We start from the raw sequence: 16,020 nt of genomic DNA, 5'->3' as shown, positions 1-16,020 counted from the left end.
CAGTGATCAGTAGATACAGCAGTCATGGGAGTGGTGCGCCAGTGCTGGGCAATGACCATGTATGTCACTTGACCTGTAGCAGCCGCTCACTGTAAAAACTTGTGTGGGCGTATGGGAATTGGTTAATGCACACCCCCCAGCTCTGATGCTCCATCCTAATTTACCACAAATGGAAATAGAAGAGCATGTAACCTCAGATATGAGTAAAAAAAAAAAAAAAAAAAAAAACACACTACACGAGGACTGAGATGGTGGCTCTGGGTGCTGTCATATGCCACCAGGAGCAGGTTATAATAGAGAAAATGAACCCAAAAAGGAAATCATAACATGGCTCTACACCACCACAAAGTAATAAACAAAATCAGCATTGTACTTCAAACAAGCAAATATAACACATCAAAATAAGAGCTCTACTTTGTATTAATGCCAATATACAAGAACCTCAGGTTTGTCATTTGTAAAAACTGGATGTCAACTTGAAAAGGCCATACATTTTTACTGCACTAATCCAGCTTCAGTCATAAGTTAACAGGTTTAGAAAGTTGGACCCGTTTTCTACAATGCTGTATTACTCAACAGGCTTCTGTTTACAGTGTCTAGATGGCATGAAACCTGAAACGGGATTAATAGCAATCAGATAATCACTAAATGGACAAAAAATAAATAAATCCCTGGATGGACTTGCATCTTCATTCAACCTTATAAACGAACTATGTAACAATATATTTTTTAGGATAACAATATCAGTTTCTGCTTCTTAACACCTGAATAAATGCAAGGCTGCATCCACTGGACATAGATTTTGGGTGGATGGATTCCAGGAGAGGATCGTTTCATGTTACTAGACAGTGGGGTCTCAAATATAGGCCATCTAGAAAAAAAAATTCTGTTTGAAAATCCAGTCATCTCGCTTTTTTTTTTTTTATATATGAGAAGTTTACACTAAACCCAAGAAAAACAAGTCCGAGTTAAAGGATACTAAAGCTCCTGTCTGTGATTTCCAAGTGCCAAAGGTTGACCCGAAGGTCGTCTGCTGACAAGTACGTCTCATAGTCACTGTTGACGGAGATGGAATTGATGTGATATGTGTGAGCATTAGCAAAAATCCTACGAGGACTTGCTTCAACCATCAGGTCCATGGGGCGGAATACTGGCACCTACAGTGGAATGGAACATACGGTGAGCATTTGCAACAAGAGTCATCCATCTATTTGTGGAACACTGGGCCAAGCCTCATCAGCTCTAGGTGACAGACACACACAGAATTGTTAACTGGTGACAGAAACCTAGAGTACAACAGTGCAGGAACACTTACCCTGAGTGTGGTCACAGTGGTTGGATCCCTATACCTTCCATTCTCTTCCTTCAGGTTGTAACCCTCTGGTCTCTTGTCACGTTCACTGATTTTCCACAGCTTGATAGTTTTATCTGTAGAAAAATATGGCCATATTAAAGAGGAAGTAAACCCTGGTGGGTTTTATTTCCTCTCTATTTCCCTGCAAAGGTAACGCATAATGGGCTATTATGCATCACATAGTAGCCCATTATGTGTCACTTACCTGAAACTGAAGCCTGCGATGTCACTGCTGTCCCCACTAGCAGGGAGCGTCCATCTTCACCCCTGTGGCTCTGTGACTGGCCAAAGGCGCAGGAGCCGCCAGTCACAGCATGACCCCTATTAGAAACGGCACGACTCTCCTAAACCGTGGAGGTTTAGGAGCCATTTCAAGCACCTACAGGTAAGCCTTAATATAGGCTTACCTGTAGGTAAAAGTGGTTGCAAAACCATTTTAAGGAGTTACCCAGAAGGCATTCGTTGCCCAACAGCCTTCTGGGAAATGCCACCAGTGCTAGAAAGCGGAGCTGTTAGTACGCAGGAGCTGAAGACCAAAGCCCAGTTAAAAAAAAAAAAAAAAGTGTAAATACAGCATTGGGACAAGTGAGTAAAAAAAAGTTAGCAGCTACATAGGGCTGAAACAACTAATTAATTAATCGACAACTAATCGATTATGAAATTAATAGATTTTTATAATCGATCAGCCAGTAACACAATGGGGTTAAAAATAAGTTAAAATGAGCCCTTTATAGTACAAAAAGAGCACATAATCACTACTGTAAATATTACTTTCACAGTTCTACAGTAAAAAAAAAATGAACCCCTTACAGTAGTGATCATCTGCTTTTTTTGTACTATAAAGGGCTAATTTTAGTTTTTTTAACCCCCATTATGTCACTAAACGTCTTAGACCTGGTTCACATCTATATGTTTATTGGTGCTTTTTGCAGAAATGCACTACAGTTTATTTACATGGTTTCGTATGGGACACGTTCACATCTGAAAGGGTCAGGGACTTTTAAAGCAAAATGGTGCTTTTTTGGTTCAATATACTTCAATGGAGAAGCTGCAGAAAAGCATGCGATTTGTGTTTTTTAATCTGCCCAAAAAAAAAAAAAGCAAAAATGCAAATTGCAGTAAAATCATGTGCGCAAAAATTTAAACGCACAGCAAAAAGCACTGCATAAACAGATCAAAAGCAAAATGCATAGGTGTGTACCGAGCTTTATGCTGGCCACACCAATCAATTTTCAGATGAGAATATTCAAAACGAAAAATCTTTGTACATTCGCTGAATGAAAGAATTTTGTTTTGCAATTTTCACTTGTTTTTAACATTGTTTTTTAAATGAATGTAATTTCTGAACAAAAACCACATACTCTGTTTGAAAATTCCTTTCACCGAGACGTTTTCTATTATTTCCAAATATTCCTGTCACTGTGGTTGAAAACGAACGTCAATTTGGCCCACTTTTTTTTTTTTTTTTTTTTAAGGTCATTAACCGATTAATCGAAACAATAAAATCGGCCAACTAATCGATTATGAAAATAATCGTTAGTTGCAACCCTACAGCTACAGTACTTTCCCCACTTTTCAAAAGATGTGTGAAGAACTGCATTAAAAGGCGATTTTAAAAGGTTGTGTACATGTGCAATAAAAATAAATAAATAAATAAATAAATAAATAAAAAGAAGAAAGGCGACACTTCAACACACAAACTCAGCATTGTAGTGTGAACATGCCACATAGAAAACTATTGTTTTGTATGTGTCGATGAGGTTACCTGTGTTTATCCAGGCACTTACACATAGGCTTTTATTAGACCAGGGATCTCCAAACTACGGCCCTCCAGCTGTTGAGGAACTATATATCCCATGAGGCATTGTAAAATTGACATTCACAGATATGGCTAGTCATGATGGGAATTGTAGTTCCTGAACAACTGGAGGGCCATAGTTTGGAGACCCCTGTACTAGACAGTAGAGGGGAGGCTTAAAACTGCTAGGTTTATGCAAGAGTAACATTGTTGCAACTGTTTACGCTACTTTCTCTAGTTTTATTCGAAGGAACTTTTCCCACTCATGCAACTTGTCCTGCGACGCGGGACTGCAAAGTCACATGACAAGTCGTACCCCATGACTTCCAATGAGTACCATTCATATCTGTGCGACTTCAAAGTAATCCCTGTACTACTTTGATCCAACTTTGATGAGAGTTGAGGTCATAGACCTCAAGTTTACACAGGCATACCCTGAAATTGTGTTGAAATTGTGCGACTTGAGGTTGCAGCAGTGTAAAAGGGGCCTAAGGCTGGCTTCACACTGAGGCACTTTTCAGGCGTTTTAGTGATAGAAATAGCCTCTAAATAACGTCTGAAAACCACCTCCCATTCATTTCAGTGTGACTTTTCACACTGGAGCGGTGCTTTACGGAAGGTTCTAAAGAGTCCTGCAAGCAGCATATTTGGGGCAGTTTGCCCATTGAAATGAATGGCCAGCGCTTCCAAAGCACTTTACAAGCACTAGGGAAGTGCTGCAATAAGGGCGATTTTAACCCCTTCTTCGGATGCTAGTGGGGCGCTTTTAAATCACCGCTGAAACGAGCGGCGCTAACACGCGGTGGCCCTAGTGTGAAAGTAGTCTAAGGCTGGTTCACACCACACAGCATGCATTATTGTGCATGTATTGCATGTCCTGAACACATGCTGCAATGGGTTGTTACAAGGAATTGCTCATTTATTTTTCCCAGTCTTGTTAATCCTACGTAATTTTAGTTACAGCTGCACACTGCAATGCATTACAGTGGGTCTAAACACGCTGCTCAAAAATAAATCATGCCCAATTTCTTTCTCCAGCACACTCCAATGTGCTGCTGGGCAACACCCTCCTAATCCAGGGTCTGGTGCGATTGAGCCCTAAAGTCAGATCAACTCTTTAGGAGCTGGTAAGGCTGGGGAACTCAGATCCAGAGATCTCCCCCATCAGAGAGATAAGACAGTAGGCGATTCTACCCAACATCCACCGATAGTGAAATGTTACAGCTGGTTGGACTGGCCCCTTACAACATCAAAAAGATCATTTTATGTGTGATATTATGTACCTGCTCTTATCCAGAAAAAGATGACTCACCATTTGTAGACAACAGGAACTGTGCTGCATTTTTCTGTGGTAACCATCGGATCTTGTTGATTTTCTCTTCAATTTCTAAACTCTTCAAGTAGTCAAACTCTGGTTCATGACTTTGGAAAGTGCTATACACACTGTATTCCCCTCTATGATACGGACTCTTACTCTGCAATAAAATTGACTTTACTTTACACAATATTCAGACATAAAATGAAATGCGGAGTTTGAACATGCAGGGGCACACTCTCAGGGTCCATGCACATTGGCCTAAAAAAAAAAAAAAGTTCTGTGGGCATTAAAAAAAAAAAAAAAATACTTGAATATGGCATTTTTGCACAGGCGTTTTTTGTTTTCTGCCAGAAAACTCAAAAACGCAAACCAGAAAGGTTTTTTTTTGCGCCTCTAAACATCATAAAGTGCATGGACACTTAGAATAACATTAGCTGTTTCTACAAGCAAAACGCACAACTACTGTTGAAGCAGTGATTTTTTTTTTTTAAGCTCTGTGTGCTTAGACCCTCAACTATGTTTTCACCATAGATTCTCCAGAGAAAAAGGGGGGGGGGGGGGGTATGGATCTTCACAGTTTTGCAGGAGAAAGTTGTATACAATTATGGTGGAAATCTCATTGTTCAATACTCCAAAAGAGGCGATACTCTGATTTGCTACCTTTATCTTCTAGGAATGTATTTACATTTTCAAACAGGAGCCACCACTAGGTGGCAATAGCTGATTTGGACACAACAGTACATGCTTTTTAGAAGGAATAAAAGAAAAACCACCAGCAGCGAGACTAAAGGCCCGTACACACGGTCGGACTTTTTGACAACAAACATGCAAATTAGCTGTTTTGGAGCAACATCCGACTGTGTGTACGCTCCATCGGACAAACTTTTTCTGTTTTCATCGGACTTTTGTTGGCTGTGCGAACGGACAAACTTTCTGGCAACAAAAGTCCGATGGAGCAAAGTCCTACCGTGTGTACGCAAAAGCATCGGACTTTTGTACAAGGTACAAACACGCATGCTCAGAACCATTGCAAACGATCAGACTACAATACAGAAGTTGACCAAAGGTGGCGCTGGAGTCATTGAACGTCCTCTTTTGAAGCGGCGTCAGTACGTTGTGACGTCATTACGTTCGTGTTTGTTGTCAAAAAGTCCGACCGTGTGTATGCAATACAAACTTGTGGACAACACACTTTGTACAAAAGTCCACGGAAAAGTTTGTACAAGTCCGACCGTGTGTATGGGGCTTTAGAAAGCCTCCTGACTGCCACAGTTCATTGCAAAAGAAATCCCAAAGATACAAGGGCTGATCAAGTAATCAGTGACTGCAGTGCCTGATGGAAAAGGGAACCAGTCATAAATGCCAATCAACTTTAGTACAACCAGCTTGTTTTTTTTTTTTTAAATGCGATCACTTCAGACAGCTAAAGCCACAAGCAGTGATCATTGCAATTGGACGGCTGGGAAACCTCCCGCTGTCAGAATACAATAGCGCCATGCTGTAGTCAATGCACTGCCTGCCTAGTGTAAGGCCATCTTCTCCTGTGCCTGAGCTCAGGGCTGATATCTCACACTGTTCTAAAGTGCTGTTTGGAATCTATGAAAAAACAAAAGCCTTTGTTAATTGACAGAGCTTCAGCCTCCATGTGGATCTTTCAGCCCAAAATTTCTGCTCTGCCAGGGAGAATATCTTAACAGTCGGCTCTTTGGAGCTAAACTTTAAGAATTTTGCCACTTTGTAAAATGTGCAGGCATACTACGAGTTAAGCTCAACAAAATGCATTTCACCTCCTGGACTTCTCTTATTTATATCTGGACAGTTCTATGGAGCTCCTCTCACTCCAGGGCTCCGAGAGGAGAGAAGCCATCTCAGAAGTTCTGCCTGCCCCTCTCCTTTGCCGCCAATTCTCAGAAGACTTTTTGTGAAGGAGTTCAGAGGCAGCTGCAAGCATGTCTGCTGCTGAATGAGCAGAAACCAGAAGGTCCGGCATTGGAGTTCCAGAAATATAGCAATAGCCATCCTTTCAGAGCTCCATAAACTCTCAGATGGAAATTAAAAAGATAAGTCCACTAGGTAATAGGCACCTCATTGGACTTGACTTATAGTATGCCTGCACATTTTACAAAGTGGCTGAATTCCTGGAGTTCAGCTTTTAAGCATAGGTTACCCCTAACATTTTAAATGACTCTCATGCATCTGTGGTACCATGTACTTTTGCTAAAAACTATCCTGTTCTCTTCGCAACTTCAGGCGGCCTCCCCATGTCAAACACAGCACAAACACCCCACCGTGGCCCAGAAACAGGGAAGAGGACGAGCGGACCCCACCCAACACCCAGCGCAGCCCCCTGTCAGGACCCAGAGCCCCCTGGTACATGCACTGCACCCCCATGTGCCCAGCCACACTGCGGCCCATAGCATGGGGACGAGGGAAGGGACAGGGAGAGTGAGAGACCCCTAGTCGACCTCCCAGGGAATGCCCAGCTGCTACATCCTACCTGAAACAGGTGGAACCCTACTTACCCCTCCTGCAGGGACTGTTGGACGCATTCCACAGACAAAAAAAAAAGTTTTACCTATTGGATTTACGCTATGTGGAGGCTCCCTCTTGTTCCTTTTTTTATATTTAGGAAAAACTTGAATGATCCATTGGGAGAAATATCAGAGCTACTAAAGGAGTCCATTTGGGGCTGTGGACACGGAAGTCGTACGTTGGAGTCTATGCATACCATCCTTGGGAAGGTGTCGTGTCGGGTACTGTGCCTTATTAGCAGCATCTCATTGGTGTGGATTTGACCTCCGTTCATCCCTTGTTGGGGTATGCCTGTTTGACTCACAGCCATTGGTCTGGAGTCCATCACCATTGGTAAGAGAACCCCATTTTTTATTATTATAGTATGAAGATATCCATCAGTATGTTGGATGTCTATTAGAACATGCCCACCAGTTATGCAGAGATTTGAATACCCTGGCTGATGCACATGAACTTTTTTATATATTGATATTTACATATATATTTTTACCATTTGCACTTTTTTTGTCTCTATATTATAGATACTGCACAATTTATGATTCTTTAGCGATTTGCGAATCGCATTGCATCATACTCGTCGCGATTTGGGTGTTGAATTTCACTTTATATATTTACTTCATTAGATTATCCACATTTTGAACATATGTATATAGGCTGTAATATCACCATTAGATTATTCAGTTATTATACCTATTTTGATATATATATATATATATATATATGCATATAGGTTGTAATATCACCATTCATATATATTATTTTTGGCTTTATCACTTCTCTAGATGTGGTTAGCATCCTGATTCATGTCAGATGTTTATTGAATATCACTAGCGCTACACTTTGTTTCCATTTGTTGTACAATTTAGTCTGATTGTTTGTTAGCTGCTCACGTTTTATGGTCGGTGCGGTATTATGACCATATTTATGATTCCACAGACAGACCCATCACCTGAGCAGTACGGGGCGACACACCGACATGGACAGCAGTAGCCCGGCCATGTGTGTGCCACGGAGCATATAGCTCACCGGCTGCCCCTGGATCAGATGGGGCATGTTGTGGCCAAACCAGCGTGTAGCTAGGGCCTGCTCAAGCTCGATGGCCAGGCTGGGGAGACTACCAGGATCTATATTATCCAGCCTGCCACCCAGCCCGGCTGTTGACTGTAGATCACAGGAATCAAAAATACAGAAAAAAAAATTCCCAGGACCAATGGTCCCACTGGGAGCCAGGGCCTTCTATACTAGGCAGAAAAAAACTGAGCTGCTGGATGCAGTGTGAGGGGCTATAGCCAGTAGGACCGCCCCCTGGGCAGTACTGTGCAGTTTTGCCATTTTTAACACTTTCTGCCTAGTCCTCTCCTAAACTGGCAATATAACCCTAAGGTCAAAATGAAGATGCTGTGTCCGTCAATGAACGAAAGAGAAATTAAATTTGGGTCTCATCTGACCAGAGCACTTTCTTCCACGTTTTCCGTGTTCTCACACACGGTTTTGTGTAAACTGCAAACAGGACTTCTTAAGGCTTTCTTCTTGCTACTTTTCCAAAAAGGCCAGATTTGTGGAGTGCACAACTAATAGTTTTCCTGTGGACAGATTCTCCCACCTGAGATGTGGATCTCTGCAGCTCTTCCAGAGTTAGCATGGGCCTCTTGGCTGCTTCTCTTATTAATGCTCTCTTTGCCAAGCATGTCAGTTTAGGTAGACGACCATGTCTTGGTAGGTTTGCAGTTGTGCCATACTCTTTCCATTTTCGGGTGATGGATTGAACAGTGCGCCTCGAGATGGTCAAAGCTTGGGATTTTTTATTTTTTTTTAAATAACCCAACCCTGCTTTAAACTTTAACTTTATCCTTGACCAGTCTGGTGTGTTCCTTGGCCTTCACGATGCTGTTTGTTCACCAAGGTTCTCCAACAAATCTCTGAGGGCTTCACAGAACAGCTGCATTTACACAGATATTAAATTGCACACAGGTGGACACTATTTACTAATTAGGTGACTTTTGAAGGCAATTGGTTCCACTTTATTTTAGTTAGGGGTATCAGAGTAAAGGGGGCTGAATACAAATACATGCCACACTTTTCAGATATTTGTAAAAATTGTTGAAAACCATTTATCATTTTCCTTCCACTTCACAATTATGTGCCACTTTGTATTGGTCTGTCACATAAAATCCCACTATAAAACATTTACATTTTTGGTTGTAACATAACAAAATGTGGAAAATTTCAAGGGACATGAATACTTTTTCAAAACACTGTGTGCACATATTTTGCCTCGAATTTCTATTTTAAACTCAATGGGTTTTTACAAATAGGTTAAAGTGGAGCTCCACCCAAAAAAGGGAAGATGCTGCCGCATTTTTCACTTTTTGTGGGGGGTTGACAGGTACCCGCTCTTGCTTCCTGGTAAGATGGTCGCGATCGCCTCACGGAGAGGAAGAACGGAGAGATGCTAAAGTAAACAAGCATCTCCCTGTTCTGCCTAGCAACAGTGACACTGATCTCTGCTCCATGTGGTTGGAGCAGAGATCAGTGATCTGTAAAACATAGCCATGTCCCCCCCCCAGTTAGAAACACGCCCCTAAGGCACACTTTACCCCTACACTGCCACCTAGTGGTTAACCCCTTCACTGCCAGTGCCATTTACACAGGTATAAACTGAGGAAAAAAATTGTTTTTCTTTAATATATTTTTGGGGGTTATTTAATATAGCAAAAAGTAAAAAAGAATGCGTTTTTTTTCTTCAAAATTATTGCACTTTTTTGTTTATAGCGCAAAAAATAAAAACCACAGGGGTAATCAAATACCACCAAAAGAAATCTCTATTTGAGGGGGGGAAAAAAAAAAAAAGGATGTAAATTTTGTTTGGGAGCCACGTCGCACAACTGTGCAGTTGTCAGTTAAAGCGCCGCAGTGCTGAATTGCAAAAGGTGCTCTGGTCAGGAAGGGGGTAAATTCTTCCAGGGCTGAAGTTGTTAGTTAGTGTGTGCTGTGTAATTTGGCCCCCTGTATCACCTAGAAAAACCTGGTTAATCCTGCCTGGCTATAAGCGACCCCCACTCCCCCCCCCCCCCCCCCCCCCCGTAAGCTGACCACGGTGTATCATGGCTGCTGAGCGCTGACACCATGGTCAGTTTAGGTGCCTCAGTCATCCGCAGCCCTCTCTGCTCCTTTCATATTCAATACAGAAGGGATGGGAGCTTTTAATAACAAGTTCCTGTGTCCGTTTTATGTAATACATATGCTTATCTGTAGCGATAACACATCGGCTCCCTGCGATCATGTGACTCCTCAGCTCTTTCCGCTCCTCCCCAGTTGATGTCAGTGGCAGTGCTCGGCCCCACTGGAACTGTCAGCCAGGCAGAGGAGAGAGGAGGCACCTGAGTGCAGGAAGATGCTGTGATATAGGTACAGATAAGCATATTTATTATATAACACAGGCAAAGGGAGACTTCTGGTTACAAAACCGGGGGTGGGGGGTATGGGAGCCTTTTAAAGAAGTGGCTTAACCACTTTAACCCTGCATTCTAAGCATAATACACTTAACCCTGCATTCAGACCACAGCGCACTCTAAGCGCAATACACTACTGGCGAACCCTGCATTCTCTGCATAATGCACTTCTAAACCCTGCACACTCTTGTAATACTTTTGTTACAAGTAAAAATATTTTAGGGGGGGTGGCGTAGATCTGACTTCATTAGTGTTCGAGTAGATTACCATCTCTCCAAGGTTGCCTACCCCTGGTCTACATTGTGTCTGCACTCATACATATTGCAGTGATTGAGATTGAGTAATGGATGCTTTTGGCCAAGGACATGAAAAACAAGAGACAAATGCACCAATTGTCTCAGATTAAGTGGATCCATCTGATAAGCAGATTTACAAAGTCCACTTCCTCCATTAGACAATTTCACAGTGGGCAAACCTCACCTACAAGTGAGAAGTTGACCAAACAATTCATTGAATAATCCAAAGAAAAAGAAGGCAAAATAAGCCAAGAGTGATTTCTCTATAAAGGGAGAAGAGGTCCATCACCTTTGGACTCTAGCACAAAACGGAGGACTGAGTAGGGTAGGATAAAGGGGGGATGCAAAGGGGGCTAGTCCTCCAACACTTTCACAGAATCCAGTCACGATACCTGCCCAGGGTCTATGAACATCAAGCCTATGTCCTGTATTGTATGATAAAAATATGTCAATTGTCTGACTGTTGTTCCATTTGCGTTATCAACCTAGCACAAGCCTACAGATTAGGTGACCTGACAATTCCGCATTTTTCAGGTTAGTAACCAAAAATGTTGAAATTCAGGGATTGCATGACTTGCAGCCAACTAGCATGCTCCTATAGCGATCAGCAAGATTACCCCCTGTAATTTTTTCAGCTGTTCCCCCCTAAATCCCAAATTAGGAATATTTGCAGCACAGTAATAGTACTAACCTCCTGCTGGAAAATGACCACACGTCCTCCCTTATCTCCTGTGGCTAATAACTCTCCAGAATGGTTAAATTCTACTGTAGATATAATATCAGCTGTAATGAAAAGAAAGCACAGGTTACAATCATATACATTGCCCAGCACCACAACAGCAGTGTTTATAGTAATAGACAAGCCATCTCCATTCACTGTACTGTATTAACAATGGCCAATATATTCCAAGGTCTTCAGACTTAGACAAAAAGAATGCAAACTGCAATGTGCATCACAAACGGTAAAAAAAACAAAAAACACAAAAAACGATGCTTTGATTGTCGAGTATTCCTGCAGCCTGTGGAGGTCACATTCTTTTCTTTCAAAGCTTTTAATCAGTCAGAATAGCAGTAATGAATTTTTATCCCATTGTAGGAAAATCAACGCTCTGGTACACAGTGGCTGGATTGAAAAACTGCTATGGTTTCTCACAGTGTGAACGAGAGCTGAAGGTTGAATAGCCCCTTCAGAGCAGCTGATGGTAACGTCCTCTACTCAGGGTATGGAGGGGGATTAAAACTGATCATATACAAGTTCAGCGGGTTGTAAAGAGAAAAAAAAAACCCCTAAGATTCCTCCACCCACAAAAACAAGGTGGATGGCCCCCCACTAGGACAACGTATTCTGACAGCGGCACCCACTGCTGTCAACATACACCGATTGTTGCCTACAGCTGCTGATCAACAGAAGTTTTCCAGCATGACACTTGACAGCAGGGACGGTCACACTGATCAAAATTTGTCCAGTCCCTGCAGAACTGGCTGAATCCTAGGATTGTAAGATTTAATGAGCAGGGCCCTCCGATTCCCCCTGTATGAAATTGTATTGTAAGGCCTCTTTGATACTGAGGCAGTGTTCAGGCACTTTAGCGCTAAAAATAGCACCTGTAAAGCACCTGAAAACTACCGCTCAAGCCACCCCAGTGTGAAAGTCTGAGTGCTTTCACATGGGGCCGATGCGCTTAGAGTGAATTGTGAATGATAGCCCTAGAATTACTTCTTGCACACCAATGTTCACTGTCACACCTCATGTAATAGCCATTTACAACAAAGGTGCATGCCCTACACACAAGTTTGCATTCACACTTGTGCGCAGAAAGATGAAGGCCCCCCCCCCCTTTTTTTTAGAATAATTTACATTTACGAACAGTTAATTTAACTTTATAGCTATCACAAGGGGGGCAATAAGTGCCTTTTGGGATATCATAGGCAGGTCACAGGTTCTATGAAGGCACCAGGGATCTGTTAGACCCCTAATGTTTCCACTGCCCTCCACTGTAGCTAATGAAGCACAGATTGAGTTTGATTAGCTGCTCCCCTGGCCTCTGCAGCTGGAGGTTGACCACTTTGAACTCAAGTGCCTATTGTTTTCATACTTTGTTACAAAGGAGATCAGGGAATGGATGCTTACAGTAGTTGCAGTCTCAATGAAGTAATGGGAGAGACCACAAGACATGACAGGTAGAAGGTGGTACTTCAAAGAGGTAAAAAAAAGTAATAGGGCAGCTCTACAGCTACCCAGATCACTTTTACTGAAACATTGGTCAGCAGCTGGTTATAAACGGCTTATGGACAGCAAATGGTTAAAAAAAAAAAAAAAAAAACATACATGTGTGCATCACAGCTGAATACTTTACAGCACACAGCCCAACCTGCCTTTAATGAAAGTGACTCGTGAGCATTTAAACTTGTGGCGGCAGGTCTCAGAAAACTGGTCTGGGAGTTCCCAAAATGTGTGGAAACTAGTGGCTTATGCAAAGTTTCAAAGTAACAGCCAGCTGAGATGATGAAACTGCACACATCAAATGTGATCATTTACACAGCCAAACAAATGCTAAATCCACTAGATTTAATGTCCTGGGTGATGCCAATGGCTGCTGGATAAAGAGGTAGCATCCAGTGCCCTTGTACAATCTCTGTATTGTCAGGAATGGACCGTGGGCACAGTTCAAAATAATGGCTGTGTCAAAACAGACGGATAATACAATCTACACAAACACAGGGGAACCAGAGACTTTGCTGGGTGGGTACTGCCCTGTACAATATACTACTATTCTGCAACGGTTATCGGGAGCACTTCAAGGATGTCAGTGGTAGGACTAGATTCAAGTTTAATCAGTACCGTAGTCTTTGTCTACTTGGTTAAATAAAATGACCACCTCTATTATGGATTACTACTTTGTAGGGCTGAAACAACTAATCGATTAAGCGACAACTAATCCATTATGAAAATTGATTACTATTTTCATAATCAATTGGCCAGTAACATAATGGGGTTAAAAAAAATAAAAACGAGCCCTTTATAGTACAAAAAGAGCAAATTGATACTGTAAATATTACTTTCACAGTTCTACAGTAAAAAAAAAAAAAAATGAACCCCTTGCAGTAGTGATTATCTGCTTTTTTCTACTATAAAGGGCTCATTTTAGTTGGTTAACCCCATTATGTTACTAAACGTCTTAGACTTGGTTCACATCTATGCGGTTTATTGGTGCCTTTTGCAGAAATGCACTACAGTTCATTTACATGGTTTCCTATGGGACACGTTCACATCTGAAAGGGTCAGGGACTTTTAAACGCAAAATGGTGCTTTATTAGTTCAATATACTTCAATGGAGAAGCCGCAGAAAAGCATGCAATGCATTTTTGCAGCAATTTGTGTTTTTTAATCTGCCCAAAAAAATGCAAATTGCAGTAAAATCAGGTGCGCAAAATCAAAAACGTACAGCAAAAAGCACTGCAGAAACAGATCAAAAGCCAACTGTATTGGTGTGTACCGAGCCTTATTGCTGGCCACACCGATCAATTTTCAGATGAGAATATTCAGACAAAAAATCTTTGTACATTCGCTGAAAGAATTTTGTTCAAAATTTTCACTTTAAAATGAATAATTTCAGAATGAAAACCACATACATTGTCAGAAAACTTCTTAGTCAAAGGAATTTTCAATTATTTCCAAATTTTCCCCATCACTGTGGTTGAAAATGAAAGTCAATTTGACCCACTTTTTTTAATCGGCCAACTAATCGATTATGAAAATAATCGTTAGTTGCAGCTCTACTACTTTGTGTAATCAGTCTCCTTTTGCTTTACATTAAACTTAGACAATGCTAAAATTGGAAACTCCACTAAATTTACTGAACCCAGGCCCTCCATAGACGTCTAATAAAAAGGCTGCACATGGGCAGTATGACAAGTCTGGAGGGCAGAAGTGGTTCTTGGCCCAGCAGTAGCTCTGAATCTTCTTAGCATGTCATCTAAGGTCACCAATAGTATGTTGGCTGGTATTCAAGAGAGCAACGTGGCATTTCCCAGATTACTTGAAAATGCAGTAATCTAAATTTAGTGTAATCTGCAGACAATTCAAGTACCACTGGGTACAGTGCTCAGCCCCGTCCAGCTGCAGCATATTTCAGCCTGCCATAAACTGACAGGCTGCAGGGCTGCACACTCCACCTCTGCCTCCCAAGCACACCGAAACACTGAGATTGGACACACTCGGGCTAAATGCCTAATGTGCATGTGGCCTAAAGGATGCATGAAATATAGCTTCTCTCATTAGGACAATAAGAATTGCCCAGGTGGTTAGAATAGCTGACTGAAAGGCTGCAGCTGGACAGGGCTGGACACTATATAGAGTGGTCCTCCTGTTTAGGAGCCATATGCATTTAGGGACATATGCCCAAAATGTAGGGCCCTAAACACAAGTTCCACAAGGTACAGCGGTCAGCCCCGTCCAGTCGCAGCATATTTCAGCAGGTCACAGACTGACAGGGTGCGAGGCTAGCTGCTGTACCTGTGGCCCCTGGGAGCAGCCCAACGAAGGGACTGGGCGCAGATGCTCTAAACATTTCGTGTGCATGTTGCCTTTGGGTCCTTTCACATGAGTGAAAAAAAAAAAAAAAAAAAAAAAAAAAAAAAAAAAAAAAAGCTTGAACGCCGAATCCCTTTAGATCATTTTACACCAGTGTATACATCTGTCTTTTGTTCAGTTAAAGTGTTACTGGCCCAACAATAAAAACCAGTGCGTATATGCAGTAAAGCATGTTTGTTATACTCACTGTGGAACCTAAGGGGTTAATCCCATGCATTGTGCAAAAAGGCAGTTTGATCCTGTCTTCTCTGACTCTCCCCTTCTACTGTCCCCAATCCATCTCCTGATAATACAGAGGCTTTGGGGCACTATGCAATGTTTGGTGTGTATTGCTAGAGTTATTCATTTTTTCTTTGGGTGGGGGGTGCATGTGGGCCAATCAGCACTGTCCAGACAGATGGTCAGGGATTCTGCAGCCTCATAGGACAGTCAGAGGCGAATGAAAACTACTCCTACAAACTTTACCCAGACACTGATGGAACTCACAAGACTGCTATATACTGCTGAAGAGAAAATTTATTTAGCAGTTTATATTTCCCAAAATAACATTTCCATGTACTGTGGAAGACAAGCTATAGTGAATACAGGGTCCTGGGTTTAGCAACACTAAGTTTAGTTTACAACAGTGTATCTGTTTTTCAATTGTTGAAGAAAAGGTCAGTGGACAAAGTATAGA

General features: G+C 41.9%; 1 protein-coding gene across 2 annotated transcripts in view; it reads right to left on the bottom strand.

Annotated features, from left to right (window-relative positions):
• The window catches only part of PPP2R2A (protein phosphatase 2 regulatory subunit Balpha), a 65,987-nt gene that overhangs the window by 10,889 nt on the left and 39,078 nt on the right, over positions 1–16,020 (bottom strand). For both annotated transcript variants that reach the window (XM_077469762.1, XM_077469761.1), the window contains exons 3-6: positions 11,442–11,533; positions 4,465–4,627; positions 1,316–1,428; positions 980–1,157 (exon numbers count right to left, since the gene is read on the bottom strand). In XM_077469762.1, coding sequence (XP_077325888.1) covers positions 980–1,157; positions 1,316–1,428; positions 4,465–4,627; positions 11,442–11,533 — 546 coding nt within the window. The remainder of the gene's footprint in view (positions 1–979; positions 1,158–1,315; positions 1,429–4,464; positions 4,628–11,441; positions 11,534–16,020) is intronic.

The sequence above is a fragment of the Lithobates pipiens genome, unplaced genomic scaffold (assembly GCF_037356315.1).
Source record: "Lithobates pipiens isolate NorthernLeopardFrog02 unplaced genomic scaffold, aLitPip1_a1.2 Scaffold_8, whole genome shotgun sequence".
NCBI classification, from domain to species: Eukaryota; Metazoa; Chordata; class Amphibia; order Anura; family Ranidae; genus Lithobates; species Lithobates pipiens.
Note: the sequence above shows the minus strand (reverse complement) of the source record. Positions and strands in the feature narration are given on the sequence as shown.